Below are 19,443 nucleotides of genomic sequence, written 5' to 3'. Positions count from 1 at the left end.
CGCGTTTGAATAAGGGTTAAAGAATATAAAATTAATTATCTTAGGTATGTTTCTAAATCCATATTGATATTATAAATGCGAAACGAAAAGTAACTCTGTCTGTCTGTCTGTTACTCAATCACGACTAAACTACTGAACCAATTTGCATGTTTGGTATGGAGATATTTTGATACCCGAGAAAGGACATAAGCTACCTTTTATTGCAAAATATGTACCACGGGCGAAGCCGGGGCGGACCACTAGTCTTTTATAATTAAATAATGGAAAGGAACATTTTAGCTTGGATGTGGCTTCGATTTGAATAAGCTGTGCCAAGCGATGTCAATATTTCATATGTCACATGTCATTTGTGAATCGGAGAATGCTCGCTGGCCTCTGTGTCTGTACGTGGTCTGTACTCTGTGGCTGTGGGCTGTCAACGTTGGTTATAAAAGCGCAGTCTTATTTTGTTTGGGTTCATAAGTCTTATTATTAGTGTGATATTAATAGTGTTTGCTTCAATAATTGAATATCGATAGTGCAGATTTAATTTCCTTTCTTTAGATTTAAATTTAAATACATAATGGCAGCGGTGTTGAAGAAAAGGGCATTAGCAGAATATAATAAATCCTTTCAGGTATGTACTTTATGTGTTATTCTTTTTAGTAGTCCCTATGACCTAAAGGTACTACATATTACGTTAGAATCTTTCATTAGCTTAATTATGAATGCTAGACTTAATATACATTTAGATAAGTCACATAAAATCCCTATAAATTGTAACATAATATAAGGAATAACCAAAAACAATCAAAACTTGAATACACTATGTTTTAGGATGGACCAACTTCAAAGAAACTTCACCTGGCTAAGAAACCATTGATAGGCAGTTCAGCTGCAGCATTTGTTGGCTTGTTGGAAAAGTGCAAGTCAAGTGATGAGGCATTGCAGTTATTATTGCGAATATCAGACTGCCTACAGTTTCAAGAATCAGATGTGGAAGAAGCTATCAAAAAGCTCTCTGAACACTTTCAGTCAGAGGAAGAATCAGTTGTCAGGGTGAAAATATTGTGGTTATTTTGTGATATTGGATTGGAATGTCCTGGAGCAAACTTAAATCACTTGATTGAAGAAACTACTCATTTAATAAAAAATGAAACATCTCACAAGGTATTTTTTTTATTCCTCATTGAATATTAGATACCCAGTACAAATCAGTTGATGACAACTGAAAATTTATTATGAATTTGCCCATTTAGTTGAAAATTTCTTTTTATATTGATAATTTTTAATTCAGGTTATTGCTCAAGGGATTGCCACCCTCCTAAAGCTGGGGAACAAATTATCTGATGACAAAATTCTAATGACACGCTTGGTCGGTGTGGCCAGAGACAATCTGAAGGATACAAGTCAACAGGTGAAGTGTAGATGCTTGCAACTCATCAGTGAACTGTATCCAATATGCCCAGAAATTGATAGAACGGCAGAAATGATTGCAGAGGCTGATATTATTGTTAAACTACTTAGTGATTATAGCAATGCTGAGGTAAGATTGTTATTTTTTAATTCAAACAAAAAATTAAGTGTTTTTAATTCTATGCTGGAATAAGTAAACTGATTATCGTAATCCATACTTACTAATATTATAAATGCGAAAGTAACTCTGTCTGTCTGTCTGTTACTCAATCACGCCTAAACTACTGAACCAATTTGCATGAAATTTGGTATGGAGATATTTTGATACCCGAGAAAGGACATAGGCTACCTTTTATTGCGAAATATGTACCACAGGCGAAGCCGGGGCGGACCTCTAGTATAATATAATAGCTATTTCTTATATTTCAGGATGCAAGAGTACGCTGTGAAGCCTTTCAATCACTGTTAACACTACATGGACGTGGCTTAACACTTAGTGCACAAATCTATGAACATGTTTGCACAGCTTTATCTGATGATTATGAAATTGTGAGAGAAGTAGCTCTCAAATTGGTCTGGCTGCTTGGAAATAAATATCCTGAGAAGTGAGAATAATATTTAATTTTTATTTACAATCTTAATAAAAATATAATTAAACAATTCGCTTGAAAAAATCTGACTGAATATATTTTTTAAAATTAATATTCTTCAATGCAGATTAAAAAAAAAAATTAAATCTATTATTTCAGCACTGTCACTCTTCAAGACGGTGAAACGACAATGCGTCTAGTAGATGATGCGTTCATAAAAATCTGTTCAGCCGTTAATGATCTGTGCATGCAAGTACGCGCTTTGGCTTGTACACTGTTGGGTACTACAAAGTCTGTGTCAGATCGATTCTTGCTGCAGACCCTGGATAAACAATTGATGAGTAATATGAAGGTATGTTTGTTTTGAATATATCAGTCCATGTCACTAAATAAATTCCTTATTTTAACAATTTATATCAATTTCATCATTAAAAGTGCGAAAATTCTAAGTTACAAATATGAAATTTGAATTGTATTTCTTTAGAAATTAATTCCAATCTTAACAAATTTACTGTCTTATATTTCTTTTGCATTATTTCATTCATTTTTATTTCCATTTTCGATAATTTTAAACAAAATAACAACACACAATTTTGAGATAATATTACTATGTATGGAGGAGACACCACAAACAAAATCTGTGCGCCATTTTTTTGCTCTAAGTTTTAAAAATTATTATCTAGTTAGGTACTTACCGATGAAAAGTTAAGTTATGTTAAGTCACTTTTCCGTATTATTTCTGCAATATCGTAACACACACGAAGGCATATTTGATGCGTTTCACTTTAAAACAAATAAAAAATGAGCGTGCAGTTAAGCCATATGGCTTATGTTGAGCGGAACATAAGTGATGGTAGGCGGTGTCGTCTCCATATTATGTATATTTCAAAGCACGCAACACTGTTGTATATCAGAAAAAGAAAACCGCGCACGAGCGCGGCGCAGAGCTAGTGCGTTCGGGCGCGTGGGCGAGCGGGCGGCGCTGGGCGGACGACGCGCCCGGCCAGCTGCTCGAGCAGGCCACCGTGCAGCTGCTGCCCGGCGGCGCGGCGGGCGCCTTCGTGCACGGGCTGGAGGACGAGTACATGGGTGAGTGTGGCCCAGTAAATTTTGATGCTAATATTGAAGTGAAAACTTCTTTAGCGGCGTTGAGCACTTTTTCTGTAATGGGTATAAAATCTTAAACTCGCGTCAGGACACGTGACCTGATCGAATAAGCGTAAGACGGATACCATTCCAAAATATCAAACATGCTCGACGTTAATAATCAAGTTTTCACTTCTGCCGGCACTCCCGGAGTGCAACCTGTCTTTTTTAGCTTTGTGAGTGCTCATGGACGGTGGTGATCGCCTCGTTAGGTGGCCCACGTGCTCGATTACCTGCTCTTTTAAAAGTGTGTGTACTGAGCACACGTGTCAAAAGTGAAACTTTTTTGGCAAGGTTAAAAGATATCAAAATCATCGCCTTACGCAATGACGTGACGGTATTGCCATGACGTGACTTTGAAATTTACTTTCAACGCACCTAAATAAGTTTCACTTCAAAAAAATATAAATAATTTGCTGTGCGCCTGCGCCGCGCTGTAAGTATTTCTATAGCTCATGTGATATTCTGATGAATAACCTATATTACTTTTAAGTCTCATCCATATCCATCCAGTACTTTTTAGGCCAATTCCTGACAAACATACTTGCATCATTCCTCTTCAAAATATTAGAATAGATTAAATTTAAATTATCGTTTATAAATAAACATTTTCTCCATTAATATTTTTTCAGAGGTACGCACAGCCGCCGTAGAAGCAGTATGTGAGCTGTCGTTGGAAAATACCATTTTTGCGACAACATCGCTCGATTTCCTTGTGGACATGTTCAATGATGAAATTGAAGATGTTCGTCTTAGAGCCATAGACAGTTTGACTAAAATATCTCATCATATAGTATTACGGGAGGATCAATTGGAAACAATATTGGGTGCTTTGGAGGTAATCATCTACTTAAATGAAATTATTGGCTGTTCAGTTAACGGTTTTTTTTATTCATGCAATAGTACATTTCAAATAAACTATAATTTAAAAAAAGATGAGAAGAAAAGTTCCAAATTCTGCTAAAGATTTGCCAAAGCATAGATTAAAAAATAATAATTTTGTCTATTATAAATAATAACCAATGATATTTGTTTTAGGATTACTCTATGGATGTAAGAGAGGGTTTACACAGAATGCTCGGATCGTGCACAGTTGCATCAAAGACTTGTCTTGAAATGTGTATTGACAAAATTCTAGAAAATCTCAAGAGGTACCCTCAGGTAAGACAACTCTATTAAAAAAAATATATGTAGAATATTTAGGATAGAGAAACAAACATTTTCACATTCACCAAAATAATATTTGACTATGTAATTTAAGTAGTCATACAGATCGAAAAGATACTGGTCAAAAGAATTTTATTCATATTTTTTAAATATTTTGAAAAGTTAACATACATTTTTCACGTTTATTATATCCATACACTGCAAAATATCCACTACCTAGTGTTTTATGAAGACACTATATTTTAATTCAAAGAACTTGACTTAAAAATAAATAAATTAAAAAAATATATATTTATTTAGGATAAACGCTCAACGTTCCGTTGTGTACAACGTATGGGAAGTAAGCACGCGACCCTAGTACTGCCGCTCACCACCAGACTGTTGGGCGTGCACCCTTTCTTCGATATGCCAGAACCTGACGTCGAAGATCCGTCTTGTATCCTTTTATATAAAATAAAAAAATATTTACGTATATTTGGATATAGCATCAAGTGAAAATACTGGAAATGTAATATTTTCTCTAACAAAATAATACTTATTCACTCCAATTTTTCTAGATTGATATAAGTACATAGTATTTTGTATATATTGTACCTTTCTACTTTTTTTTAATATCTCATCGTATGACATATGACATTGTTTAACCCAAACTATTGAGACGAGGTTCTTGCTATAGATTATGGAGTTATAGTATTTCGACCAAGAAATAGTCTTTAAATTCAATTTCAATATTTTTTTTTAATTTTCCTCAACAAAAACAGACATGTGTGTACTAATCCTGGTGTTCAACGCGGCTCAACACTGCACGACCATGCTGCCGCTGTTCGAAGAGCACACGGTCAAACATTACACGTACTTGCGGGATACCATGCCGCATCTTGTGCCGCCGCTGCCTATTGGTAATTATAGGACTTTTATCTGTTAAATAACACAAATATATGCTATAATGTTTATGAAGGTGATATATGTGATATATCAAGAAAAGGTGTTTTTTTTCAAGGTTTTCATAGGTTTGAGTTATCGAACAAGCGTGCATTTAAAGGAGATTTTTTCTTATTCGTACACACACACACACACACAAATCAACGGAAAAGCCGATAAAACATAATAATTTAGTAGATCTGGCCATAAACTAGACTAGAATTTTTTTTAACTAGAATTTTTGCCCTAAAAAAATAACGTCCTAAGAAACGTTTTTTATTGCTTCTATTTCTCACCCAAGCGTGTCGATGTTTTACAGTTACAAAAAAAAAAAACACATTTATCTTTCAATTTAGATACATACTTCCTCAAATTAACGTCAAACAAATAAAAGATTCAGTTTTTTCGTATAACTTAATGATTCTTTCTCAAATAGGCGACAACCAATACTCGCGCAACGAAAAAAGCGAGACAGCAATGGACGACACGGCAGTGCGCAAGTTCTTCGACACGGTGCTGCAGCACATCGACAACGCGACGCTGTCCACAGCTGTGCGCATGAAGATGCTGCAATCCGCTGAGGAGCAGCTCAATAAGTATGGTTTTTGTGTCACGTGACATGACGACAGTATCCATAATTAATGATCGTATTAGTGTTTTTAAGGGAAAATGTATAATAAATAAATTAAATGTAGTGACTTAGAAATCTTAAAAACATTAAGATTAATGAGATTATCAATAAAATAAAACATTGAAATTCTGCAGTTGGCCATTTTGACTAAAACACGCGTGACGTCACGCTTAAGTAAACAACTCACGTCAGATGTGTTTTGTTGTTATGAATATGTTGAGAATACGCATTTTTATATATTTTCTAATGTTTCACGTATGCTTTATCGACTCAGAACAGAAATATAATTGCGAATTCACGAATACATGGTTCGGGGTTCTCCGCGTCAACTTTATACAATCATTTCTTATTATTTTCTCGCTTGAAATAATTACTAACACATTTTTGAGCATTATTTTTATGTGGATTCACACTGCAATACTGCACACCACTTATAAACTTTGAAATTCGTTTCTATAACACATATTAAATTAATATTTTTTTGATTTTCTTCGTAATGCGTAAAAATAATTACGTATTTACTAAAGAGTGACGTCACGCCTACGCCATGACACCCGCGAGCTGTTTTGGCACAGTTAATAATTTTTTTTTGAAAAATGGCTTTTATCTTCGTTAAATTTAAGTATATTACCGAAATATAGGGTTTTTCTTGTATAGTAAACGTATACACACATTATGGAAGAGGATTTCAAAATCTTTCGTCATGCCCATAGAAATCTAAATAACAAGACACATAGAAGTGCTATAATATCATAATTCGTATGAAAACCGCTGTCGCCAAAATCAACACATTTAAACCGATAGCTAAACAGTACACACAAGTAAACTATGCCTTTTATTGGACAGCTTGATTTTAGTGAAAACTAACTTAAATATTAAATTAAGCTTTTTAATATGTATCTTATCGCACGAATTTACGGTCTATTTTAGAATAACATCCCTAAGTATATGAGACGTTTTGTTTATTTTTGCTCCAATACGCAAAAATTCAGCTTTTCTACAACAGAGGTTGTCAATTTTCAATAGATATAACTTTGAACATAAACTCATAGAAATAAGGTTGAAATTTGTGTTAAACGTGATAATAAGATTGGTCGACTGTGTCATTCATTGTTATTTCGATTACTATGGTGACACTCGTAATACTTGTAAATATTCTATAATTTTAAGGAAAAACGGCAATATTTATAAACAAAAATACTTACCGGTGAAATTTTATTCCTTTATTAGTATAATTACAATTTATGGAAGAATTTCCGCACTGGGAAATGCTGTAACACACCATGTTTACTCACGCACGTGTCAGGAACAACTGAACAAGCGACCACCAAGCGACGAACAGACTTGTGGCATGGTAACCACCTGTGCGGCGAGAATGTCACGCGCGCTTACGACTTCTATTGCCTTGTTATTTAGATTTCTATGGTACTAACCCTTTTCTAAAGTATAATTTACAAATATACTTATTAAATTGCTTTCCAATCCTATCGATGCTATGGAGTGTTTGTTTTAATAAACGCAACCACTGCGGCCAGCCAGACAGCCCGGACTCTAACCGAAATAGGAAGAGAAACAGTATATCAAAGAAATGTACAAGTTTAGAAATAAAAATCATTGTTTTTTAAACATCTCCGTCAATGTAAGCTGTTTTGCGGTCTTCAACCGTTTTCGGGCAGCCAGGTCACGCATTCGCTTGACGGTGAGCAGTTGCAAGTGGTCACACTCGGGCTGACGCTCCATCCACTTCAAAGCAGTCTCGAGGCCGGCAAATGCTTCACTAGCTGATGGTCCAGCGTCTACTTCAACATCAGCAGAAAGTTCTTCTTCCACTTCCACTTCAACATCTTCTCTCACACTTACAACAATTTCATCGTCATTGAGAATTTGAAAACCAGGGTCAGACGTGTCACAAGCCATCCACTCTCCTACATCTTCAGCACTTACTTCTGTACAACCAGGAATTTTTACAATCATTTGTCTTATTTCCTCTAGTGACAACGCATCTTTATCATCATCATCCTCTCCATATTCTTGTTAGGGGAAGAATAATAGCGCACTTAGACTTTTTTTTTGGACAATTTTTGTGATTCGGATAATCGGCGATTCGGATAGTCGGAGTTCGGATAATTGGAGTTCTACTGTATACTAAAATTTTCTCTTGCCAACGTTGGTAGCTCCTATACGAATACACTAAGTGACAAGTACACAATAGAAATGTTTGGTGTGCAGGCTAGCGGAGATGGAGCCGCTAGTGCTCGGCGCGGCGCAGTTCACGGCGCTGTTCGCGCGCTGCGTGCTCGCGCTGCACGCGGCGCTGGCCCGCGCGCCCGCGCCGCACCAACACGCGCTGCTGCAGCTCTCTGCCGACTGCTTGAGGTGAACTATAGTTATGGAGCCGCTAGTGCTCGGCGCGGCGCAGTTCACGGCGCTGTTCGCGCGCTGCGTGCTCGCGCTGCACGCGGCGCTGGCCCGCGCGCCCGCGCCGCACCAACACGCGCTGCTGCAGCTCTCTGCCGACTGCTTGAGGTGAACTATACATTATTATTATAACCACAGATCACAGAAACTAAAGGGAGATATGGTTAGGGGGCGGGGCCGGTGTCGCAGCAATATGCCCAAAAAAAGAACAAGCTGTAGTGGTGCTGTATACGTACGTCACTTACAATCTAGTGTGCGAACGAATAGTCGCTCTCATATTTTTGTGTGATGACACGCACACAACGCGAAGTTTGATTTTGTTTACTGCAGTTGTGTGCGTAAATTTGTAATGAGACACGGTTTTGTACTCAGCGCAAGCGATTGGCATCTCTCTAGATATCTATGATTATAACTATACGGTGAAACTGTGGAACGATTTGCCACCTGCGGTGTGCCCGAACAACTACGACATTGGGGCCTTAAAAAAAAGAGCTTATTTGTCCATAAAAGGCCGGCAAAGCACTTGTAACACTAGTAGTGTTACAAGTGTTTATGGGCGGTGGTGACCACTTAACATCAGGTAGCCCACCTGCTCCTTTGCTTGCTCTGACATAAAAAAAAAACTCGTGCGAGTTAACTTGACACCTGAAAAAAGGTTTTGTCCCTTTCACTCCATTCTATTACCACGTGAGAGTGAAAGAGACGGGCATAAGTAGCAGGTGTCAAGTTATCGCGCCCGACTAGTATTTGTTTTTTTTTGCTTATGGCGCTTTTGTTTTACCGCTCTTTCATCTTTTATAGCATCATGTATTTTTGAATTCAAACTTCTTATGCAGCTTCCGACGAAATTGCGTTAAATGTTTAATACTCCTGGGGAGGGAATAAAAAGAGATAGAGCGGGACTGAATGTGTTAATTTACGAAGTTTCCTTCTTCCACGTCTTTATTCATAATGTAAAAAAAATATATATATTAATACTATAATATTCTTTATGCATAAAATACGTCACTTAAACGCAAAAGCACACAAAACGTAAGTTATAATGTATAATTTAATATTGGTCATAAGGCCTACTTATGACCACAATAACACGATTTAAAAGTTTGTTTACATGAAAAATTCACAAAAATGACATTAATATGAAATTTGACACATGCCATACCCTGTAAATGTCAGTGATAGTTTTTTTTTAATTTTTTTTAAATTAGGCTAAGGCGCATTTTTATTCCTCCGTATGTATGACGTCATCATCACATTTATCGTTTTTATTTAATTTCTCTTAAAATATGCGATTAAAAAATGAAATAATTTTTTTTCTGTAATCGCAAGAGCAAAATAAAGAAACGGTTTTTTTCTTCTTCTTCTTCTTCTTTTTTGTTTATGGCCTTCCGATTTAATATAATGGCCGAATTAATATAATTCCGATATAATGGCCATTAATATCGAATAAATTGATGATTGATTGCATTTCGTTTTATTTTTTCATGACACAAAACCTTTCTTTACAGATTGCAGCACCAATTCAGCGGAGTGTCCGAACAAGAAAGCGCATGCGTATGGCAATTAGCGCTGCGTGTGTCCGCTGCGAAACTAATCGCCGCTGTTGAGAACGCAGCGGTTGCGGGGGCGGGGCCTAATGTGACTGGGGCGGGGCCTAACGCGATCGGGGCGGGGCTTGGTGCGTTGGGGGCGGGGCCTGGTGCGTTGGGGGCGGGGCTTGGACAGGCGGGGGCGGGGCCTGCGGGGGGCAGTGCGGCGGCGCTCACTGCGGCAGCTGCGTTGACGCATCATGCTGAACTGCTGGATCGGCTTTTGGCTTCAGCTGGTAAGTTCATGTTTTATAAAATGGCTTGTAAATGCAATTTAATTTTTGAAGTTGATAAATTCATGTAGTTATTTAATACAGAAAAGATGTAAGCGTTGATTTTAAATTGAATTGGCTATTTTGATTACTTTGCCTACAATTTGCTGCATTTAAATTCGATTTTTGAATATTCGAAGTAACTTTATTTATGAAACCAACACCGTTATGACTTTTTCTGTAATTTAAATCAAATATGCAATTTTCTTATCAGCTTGCAGCTCAGGTTTTTTCTAACATACCTTTAATATCCTAGTCAAGTCGTTAATAGTTTTCGATAAAAAAAATTTGTGCGCGTACTAGTGTACACACGTAAGAAGTGAAACTTCCTTATGACCTTATTTTTCAAAAAATAATTTACTTTATGCAACTTTACAGAAATACGTTGAATCACGCGTGGTAGGGATAACAAAAAGAAGGCGCGTAACGGAAAAATGTTACGCGTAACGAAAAAATGTTACACTAAATTTTTTCCAACCCCGATAAAGAAGTTTCACTTCAATAACATTTTTTTGTGATTCATATATTTTTCATAACATAAACCCAACACACCCCCAGGTATGGAGCCGGAACCGTTCACGATAGCGGTGTTCCAGCAGCTGTCGGCGAGCGGTGAGCACAAACCAGCCGCGCTAGCGCGAGCTTTATTACCGCTGCTACTCGCCGCACCGCCGCCTGTCGTGCCGAGACCTAATCTTAAGGTACGTGCTATAAATAATGTTAATTTAAATAGATGGAAAAGTAATTTGGATAAAATATGTGACCCAAATGTAAATGTTTTGTATAAATTAAAAACTCAATCTTGACGTTTCAAAATTTATAGTATGTGTATAACATAGATAATGTTAACTATTTAATCTATACTAATATTATAGAGCTGAAGAGATTGTTTGTTTAAACACGCTAATCTCAAGAACTACTGGTCCGATTTGAAAAATTCTTTCAGTGTTAGATAGCCCATTCATCTTATTATTACACTAAGACCAACAGGAGCGAAGCCACGCGGGTAAAACCGCGGAGCGCAGCTAGTGTTAAATATAGATGGGAATGTAACATGGATATAAAATGTAATGTGAGGACATAGAGTAAATGTATTGTACAGATTTAAAGCTCAACCTTGATGTTTGAGAATTTAAAGTGTGTGTGTAATATAGATAATGTTAACTATTTAATACATTTGTATGTTTGCACAAATTACATATATCGAAGACTGAATGTACAAGTATAAACTACAAATTAGACTTTTACTCTTTCCATTGTCAAAAAATTATACTTAGTATATTTTTTTTATTTATAACATTTCGCGATAACTTAGGTACACTTCATGGATATTTTTTATACATAGATGATAGAGTGAAATAACTGCACTAACTTAAACTTAAAAAAAGACGGGTTGCACTCCGGGAGTGCCGGCAGAAGTGAAAACTTGATTATTTACTTTGAGCATGTTTGATATTTTGGAATGGTATCCGTCTTACGCTTTTTCGATCAGGTCACGTGTCCTGATGCGAGTTTATCAGCCGTACAAATAAACGAGTTATAACATTTTATGCAAAGAATAAACTAAGAATAAGGAAAAATCATACAAATAAACACGAAATAAATGTAACCTAGTATAACTTCGTAATAAGTTTTCATACTAATGCTATTCCGTCCTTATTCCGGCTTCACCCTAGTATAAGTCTGACATAACCGAGTTATAACATATCTTTTAGTACATTGTGCTGTGTTTTACAAGTTTTAGAAGCAATTTTCAATCTAAATTTGAGATAATAGCAATGAGAGTAATACGAGAAGTAGAAAAAGTTGAGCAAATTAATAATTTCATTACGTACCTATTGAAATGGAAAATTTTGTATGAAATGTCAAAATATACGAAATTATGAAAAACCCTTTTGATATTTATAATGATTTATTTATTTACAACATGCGCCAAACCATACATACATAAAACTTATTTCTAAACTTATCACAATAATATATACACTTTCGTTGAAAATATAAATCTTCTAAGCCTGGAGTTGTATGTTTTGAGTACCAGTTATTTGGCAACTCTCTATCTCAAGGTGGGTTTATCTTCGTATAGCGGATCGCGTTATCTATCATTTGCTTGCATATTTAATGATATATTTAAATTATTTCCAATAAATATTTAAAAAATAAATAAACAGAACATCGTATGATGAAACTTCACAACAATTTCGACGAAGTCAAACGTCAGCAAAATGACAGCACCAAGGCTTAACCGTAGACAATTTCAATGTTTTTCATAATTTTGTGAATGAATTGCGACGTTGCCGCTTCGCGCCTATTGCATAGCGTGAGCATAGATACATCGACGTTATTCCAAATTTATTTGTAAGAAATTATGACATCCTTATTCTTTATTTATTCTTATCATATCTATGCATTGCATAAGGTTTGAATAAGCAAGTTTTTATTTGTACGGCTGTAAGATTTTATACCCATTACAGAAAGAGTGCTCAACGCCGCTAAAGAAGTTTTCACTTTAAAAAAAACATGTTTTGTTCCAGATAAGAATGTGCACAGCGACAATAATAGAACCGGCCACAGACAACGACACGGTGCTACGGTTCTGCGCGGGACTCATTACAGGCGTGGCGTTTGAGGCTGAAGTACTAAGAGTTAAGGACCCGAGCGCTATTCGCATTCGAGTGGCCTATCCCGATAGACGGGTACATGCTCTCGTGCCGCCTAGAGACCATTTGAGGCCATTGGACCATCAGAATACAAGTACGTATTATAGAAGGTCAAGAATGCAGCTTCGCTCTTTAAAAACGTCGGTGAAGTTTATAATTAGTTAAGTTTCGTTGTAAAATTTTAGAGCGATAAAATATAATAATATATAATTATTATTACTTTATTAAAAAAAAAGTGAAATCGCTGTCGCGTGAAGCCGTTCATATTTTCTAGAGTCCGTTATGTAATATAATAATCGTCTTAGAAGGCTGCTTATAGTCTTGAAATCACGCAGTTACATTATCTTAATATGTAATAAGTTAAAAGTATCCATCATGTTTTTCTATTGAAAAATCTAGTTATTATATTTACAGCGAATGTATAAATATAAATTTATAGAAAATCATCAACACTATAGTGATTGAATATTTTTCAGATGACGACGGTACAGAAAACGTGCGTCTCCTCACAAAAGTGCTAATCTCTCACGGAGTGTGGACGGAGCCATGTGGTGTGGATATATCAGTGTGTCTCGCGGTGGAAGAAGGCTCGAGCCGTGAAGCCGCGCCTTTAGTGGAACTGTGCCGGCCTGTACGAGTCACTGTCGCACCAAAACCTATCAAACGCGGCATTTAGTATATAGATTTAATTGTTTAAAAGTATAACTCGAAATGTGTAAAATAAATATAAGTGAAATCGACTTTCAAAGACTTTGGTTTTATTTCTAATGGTGGATAGTAATTTCTAAAATGAAAATGTTACAATAGTGTTGATCTCTAGCTGTGCCGGTCGAAGCTACTGTCATACTCGCATCGAAAACCATCTTGCTCTGTGTCGAAAACTATCAAACGCGGTATTATATAGAATATAGATATTTAAAAGTATACCTCGTAATGTAAAAGGAAAATCGAAATGTCTAAAATATAAGCGAAATATATTTCTAAATCTGGTTTTATTTCTAATGATGGACAGTAATTTGTAAAATGAAAATGTAACAAAGTATTCATCTCTCACGGAGTTGGATGGAGCCGTGTGTTACATAAGATAGTATAAAGATTTAATTATTTAAAAGTAAAATTCGAAATGTATAAGCGAAATCTATATTGAAAGAATTTGGTGGTGATGGATAGTAATTTTTAAAATGAAAATGTTAATTGGCACATGTATCTTTCGAACTACACAACAATTTTCTTAGACTATTGTATCCACAATTTTATATTTATAGTATTGATGCAAATGTAAATATTAAGAATAGAAGTGTAATGTATAGACAGTCACATAAAATACTATAGGTCTCTATAGGTATAGTTTTCAAGTGTAATCTCTTAATTAGGTACCTGTGATTATGAAATAAAACAGTTTGAAATAAATAAAATATTTGTTTTTATTTTATTTACAACATATTCTTGCCATATAATTAATTCAAAGAAACATACAAATAATGTACAATTGATTATTACATTTATTAACTGTAGCTATTAGTAGCAAAAATCAAATAATACAGAATCTCAGTCTTAGTAATTTTGAATCAACATTTATACACACCAAGATATAAGGGAATAATTTGGAAAATATTTAATACTCAAGCTTCAAGCAAACAAATTAAACAGAAATAAAGCATTAAATGCCAATATGTGACTATTCTAGAACAATTTAAACTTATATATAAATCACATTTATTCCTTATCAATAGCTAATAATTCAGTCCGAGCTATACAATTGTATATAATTTGTTTGACACCAGGCATCCATGTTCCGACCACACTCACATGGTCTACCATCAGAGCTTTGTGGATCTCATCAGCTTTGGCTGGCTTATCTTCTTTTAGAGCTGAAAATATATAATCGTTCATTTAATATTATTGTTCAAAAATCTAGACTAGAGAAAATAAGTTAAATACCCAATATTTTCATAATCATGTGATTGTAAATATTGTTTGAAATTATTTGCATTTATTTTGGTAAGGATAAAAAATATAAAGTATACCTTTGGCTAACTCTTGCATTCGCAACTGAACTTGTGTATTCAGCTTTCCACTGGTCCACATATCCTCCATTAAATTAATTTTTTTTCTTATACTCTCTGCCTTAGCACCCAACTCACTACTTTCCTCTAATATTCCCAATAATGTGTTCCTTACTTCCTCTAATATCTTTTCACTATCAATATGAATTTTTTCATTTGGTTCAATGTTTGCTGTTATATTTGACATAGGGGGTGGTACCATGGGTGAGATGGGCATAGGTGCTTGCATGGGGGGAATATTTGCAGGCGCAGCTGACGGTATCCCAGCTGTGCTTGATACGGGGAATGCTACTCTTTTATTCAGAAAATTTCGTGGTCTGTTCGGAGTGGTTTGCTGGGCGTTGTAAGTGAAAGTAGGAGGGTCGTTCCAGCCGGGGTCGAATGGCACTGAAAAATCGATTGTATGCACAATAACGTTATACAATTTGATAAACTAATTAAACACAAATACTTACGTTTATTGGTTGTTGGTATTGTATTTTCGCAGTTATCCATTTTTAGTTTTAATAACTAACTAGCATTTATTTTTGTCACAAAAGCATTTATTCTGCTTGATTGCTAAAAACACTACTGGTTATAATTAAAGTTAGTTATTAGAAATATGGTATAAAATATGATACGATTGCAAAATCAGTTTTATCTTTTTTGCAATATCCAGAGTGCAAGTCTGCAAAGTGCAAACTATATTACTATAGGTTTATGGTACTCTTTGTCTGCAAAACTCTGCAAAAGCAATCTCTATTGTCACTTGTCAGCGTTATAAGAATTAATGACAGTGACAATCGACATCATAACATGTAATCCGGAACTAAAATCTAATGGTGGGTTCAGACGCGTTCAAAGTGACATTCAACGAGCACAAGCACGGGCGCAAGTGTGGGCACAAGCATGTAAACATTTTTTTGTGCATGCGCCCGTGTTTGTACTCGCACTTACCGCCGATCGTGATGACTGTCGGTTTTTCGATAAACATCAAAGGCTGAATGTGTTTGTGCTTGTGTGCCTGTTCACACGTTCGGTTGTAGACTGTAGTACGTCCCTGATCGTCACCCATGTTTGTACTGACTGACATGCTCGGGAGCATGTGAATATCGTGCTTGGCCCACGTAACCGCACGGGTTGCTTGCTTGCCGGGCTGCTTGCCATTCTGCTTGCCACGCGTCTGACCGTACCATAAAAAATGATCATAAACCATCCAGACGTAGCATATTTTAATAACACGGGCAAGTCTGATTGTTTCTTTCGTTGTCTCTTGTCGCAAATGCAAAATGGAGCGATTTCATAATATAATTTTTGTGTTTTGCGATATCAGATACCGCAGATATGCGTACAATGCGGTACTTTTTACCGCGGAGCAAGATTTCATTTCCACGCGATATTATAAGTTATATAGGTAAACCAGAATCTGATGGCAAATTGGGAAATCAAAATTTTGAGTGTGCAACCTTAGGGAAAATGGACTGAACGATCTTGATACTGCTTATTTTTTATTTTGTCCTCAACATCATTAGTCACATTACATAAGTGAACAATACTGTACTTAATAATGAGATATCCACTTAATATTATGTAGGTACATACTTACATGTATAATATACATATTACTAATTTTATCTATGTAATACATATTATTATTTACACATACCTATATTTGTATATTCATTATCATTATTATGCCATGTAAAAATATGGATGTAATGATAATGCAGATCAAAACTAGATAACTAATAATTTTTTATAAAATAAAATAAAAAATAAAATAAAACTATGTTTATTTTCGTAAGTATTAAAGATACACACATTATAAAATTGACTTGGACAGCTTGGACTTAACGAATAGCCGCATTGGAAACTCCTGTAATAAGTTTTCATAAAATTATGTTGTAATCAACAAACAATATTATAGTTACCGACTTATAATATTTTTTATTTTAAGTATCAAAACGGGTAAGTCCAATTTACCAATTAAATCTTCAAAATTGAAAATTGTGATGTGTTTTGACCCTTCTTCATCGAATGTTTTTCTATACACATTATAAACAACACCTCTTGCTTGTGATCGCAGCGGCTTTTTCGACATTTTCGAAGATTTTTTAGACAAAATCCTAAAAATTATTCATCAATTGCAAAGACAAATAATTTGACAACCAATTTGATAGTTGTCAAATAAAATTGCCATATGAAAATCTTTTATTTCGTAAATATAAATATGCCATCAGATTCTGGTAGACCTATAACCACGTGGGTGAAGTTGTGGCTAACATTTTGTACTATTTAAATATTAACGCTTGCTTTTCTCTCCACAATTCATACCAACTACATATGTACACGGTGAACGTGCATATTAAAATATAATTATATTATAATTAATTAATTAATAATTATAATTATATTTAAATTATGAATCGTAGCTAGATTTCAGCAACCATAAAATCTTATATATTCTATGGCGATAATCACATTCTTTATGTATAGTCTATATTCTAGGATTCGTTGTTCTGAGATTCTGCCTGATTTTACTGACATTGTCACTTTCCGTCATATGTGTTTGTCATTTGTCAAATTTGAAAAAAGCTAGGAAAGTCTACAGAAAATAGAAATGGTTGTTGTGAAAATCGCATTTTCAAAGTTTTTCGGTAGTATAATGAATTTATTAGGATTTTTAATATTTTTATTAATATGTGGTATTGAAATATCAGAAGGTAAGTGTATATAATTGATTTTAATTCATATAACGATAAGTATTATTACGGATAGTATACAGTACAACCGGGCATGCTTAACAATTACGTGGCCCAATCTAAGGGGTGGATGTGTTTATAACAAAATTTTCTATATGATGAATTAAATTTAATATAAAACTGTAAAAATATTTTCAGGTTCCAAGGCAGAGTTTGTAACTTGCGGTACAATTTTGAAACTAATAAATACGGATCTACGTTTGCGTCTTCACTCTCATGATGTTAAGTACGGATCGGGCTCCGGCCAGCAGTCGGTCACAGCTGTCGATGTTTCAGACGATCACAACAGTCATTGGCTAGTGCGACCTGCTATGGGAGAAACATGCAAACGCGGGTAAATATATTGGAATATTAAGGACATGATAATCATTGAAAAGATTGATTTGGTTCCTGTTTCAGTTATTCATATCATCGTTCAAATTAATTTAATTAGAATATTACATACATACATAAATTAACCAGGTGAACTCCCTGATCTATTATTTATAATAGAATGTTCTGTATATTGATAAGCACAGCAACTCAATCTTGCCAAGTTTGATTAATATTAGATTGTTTATTGACATAATTATTTGTCATTTACAGAGCACCAATAAAGTGTAACACAAATATAAGGCTGCAACATGTATCCACTAAGAAGAACTTACATTCCCACTACTTCTCATCACCACTGTCTGGTAACCAGGAGGTGTCATGTTACGGTGATGATGATGGTGAAGGTGATAGCGGAGACAATTGGACCGTTGTGTGCAACAATGACTACTGGAGGAGGGACACTCCTGTCAAGTTTAGGCATATAGATACCTCTGCGTAAGTTGCTTATACATTTACAGTACTTTAAAGGTATGAATTATATAAAGTGCGATAATTCATGGTGTAATGTGTGATGTAGGTGGTTTGCAACATTTGCAACCAGTAGCCTGCTAGAAATTTAAGGTTGTGTAACACAAAAAATCTGCCTTAAACTTTACTACCATATTTGCCTTTCAGATTTTTGGCGGGATCAGGAAGAACTTTTGGTCGACCCATCAGTGGGCAAGGTGAAATAGTTGGTGTAACATCACAGTATGGAGCATACACAGACTGGCAAGCCAAGGAGGGTCTGTTTGTACACCCCAGTGATGCCTTACCCAACCAGGGTGCAGTTCATACAGAGTTATAAGACGCTCAACTAGTATATTTTGTATTTTTATAAGTTGTTCCAATAGACATCAAAATGTTCCTTAGGTAATGAGCATTCAACAATATGAAGGATGAAAATGAATATACAATTTTTTATCAATTTGATATTTAATGGTGTTTATATTTTTCATTTATAGTATCAATAGGTTTTCAATTGTAATAGGAATGCCCTATTTACTTATAAGACATAGAGGCATACATAAAAAGAAAATTTGAAATGTAATTGTACTGCCAAAGATAATAGGTATAGAAAATGGCAACAATTAAATCTCTGTGCATCAGAAATGAATTCCATAAGGATATAAAATTAACAAATTATGTAATGTAAATAATATATTTTACTTTCCTGTATGAGCCACCAATTTGTACAGGTTATTGGCAAAGCCCAATTGCCCAAGGAGTAATATAAAATTTGAACATTTTATATTGCAATTTTGAAATGGTCTCTGTAGATTTGTATAATTTAGAAAAGGTTTTATTCAACTAGTTAACAATTAGTCTGCGCTAGTTACTTATTTTCAATAATAGAATGCATAAACAGTAAATTTAATAACTTCGACAAGTTCAAAAAACTAGAATCTAGTTTTATACACATGCACAACTAAATAGTACGTTATTAATTTATATGATGTGACGTGAGAAGTAAATGTGATAAACAAATAAAA

General features: G+C 35.0%; 3 protein-coding genes across 3 annotated transcripts; 2 read left to right on the top strand and 1 right to left on the bottom strand.

The window, feature by feature from the left end:
* Nucleotides 1–404: 404 nt before the first annotated feature.
* IntS4 (integrator complex subunit 4) lies at nucleotides 405–13,537 on the top strand. The gene is made up of 17 exons (XM_090119950.1): nucleotides 405–616; nucleotides 817–1,149; nucleotides 1,277–1,525; nucleotides 1,825–2,000; nucleotides 2,145–2,337; nucleotides 2,900–3,074; nucleotides 3,764–3,969; nucleotides 4,170–4,292; nucleotides 4,599–4,734; nucleotides 5,060–5,197; nucleotides 5,656–5,815; nucleotides 8,080–8,226; nucleotides 9,777–9,906; nucleotides 9,994–10,093; nucleotides 10,688–10,830; nucleotides 12,664–12,883; nucleotides 13,266–13,537. The coding sequence occupies exons 1-17, from the start codon at nucleotides 563–565 to the stop codon at nucleotides 13,463–13,465; spliced, it is 2,883 nt and encodes a 960-aa protein (XP_089976076.1). The 5' UTR covers nucleotides 405–562; the 3' UTR covers nucleotides 13,466–13,537.
* A 658-nt stretch (nucleotides 13,538–14,195) lies between these two features.
* LOC149909851 (steroid receptor RNA activator 1) lies at nucleotides 14,196–15,523 on the bottom strand. Its single transcript, XM_090119949.1, has 3 exons — nucleotides 15,311–15,523; nucleotides 14,817–15,242; nucleotides 14,196–14,660 (listed from the first exon to the last, which is right to left on the bottom strand). Exons 1-3 carry the CDS (start codon nucleotides 15,348–15,350, stop codon nucleotides 14,506–14,508), a joined length of 621 nt encoding a protein of 206 aa, XP_089976075.1. The 5' UTR covers nucleotides 15,351–15,523; the 3' UTR covers nucleotides 14,196–14,505.
* A 1,885-nt stretch (nucleotides 15,524–17,408) lies between these two features.
* On the top strand, nucleotides 17,409–19,443 carry LOC149909850 (stromal cell-derived factor 2). Its single transcript, XM_090119948.1, has 4 exons — nucleotides 17,409–17,557; nucleotides 17,735–17,930; nucleotides 18,182–18,406; nucleotides 18,587–19,443. The coding sequence occupies exons 1-4, from the start codon at nucleotides 17,455–17,457 to the stop codon at nucleotides 18,756–18,758; spliced, it is 696 nt and encodes a 231-aa protein (XP_089976074.1). The 5' UTR covers nucleotides 17,409–17,454; the 3' UTR covers nucleotides 18,759–19,443.

Source organism: Colias eurytheme, chromosome 3 (genome assembly GCF_061535395.1).
Source record: "Colias eurytheme isolate Ceu_HAF_F1 chromosome 3, ilColEury1 Martin Lab GWU primary, whole genome shotgun sequence".
Taxonomy (NCBI): Eukaryota; Metazoa; Arthropoda; class Insecta; order Lepidoptera; family Pieridae; genus Colias; species Colias eurytheme.
Note: the sequence above shows the minus strand (reverse complement) of the source record. Positions and strands in the feature narration are given on the sequence as shown.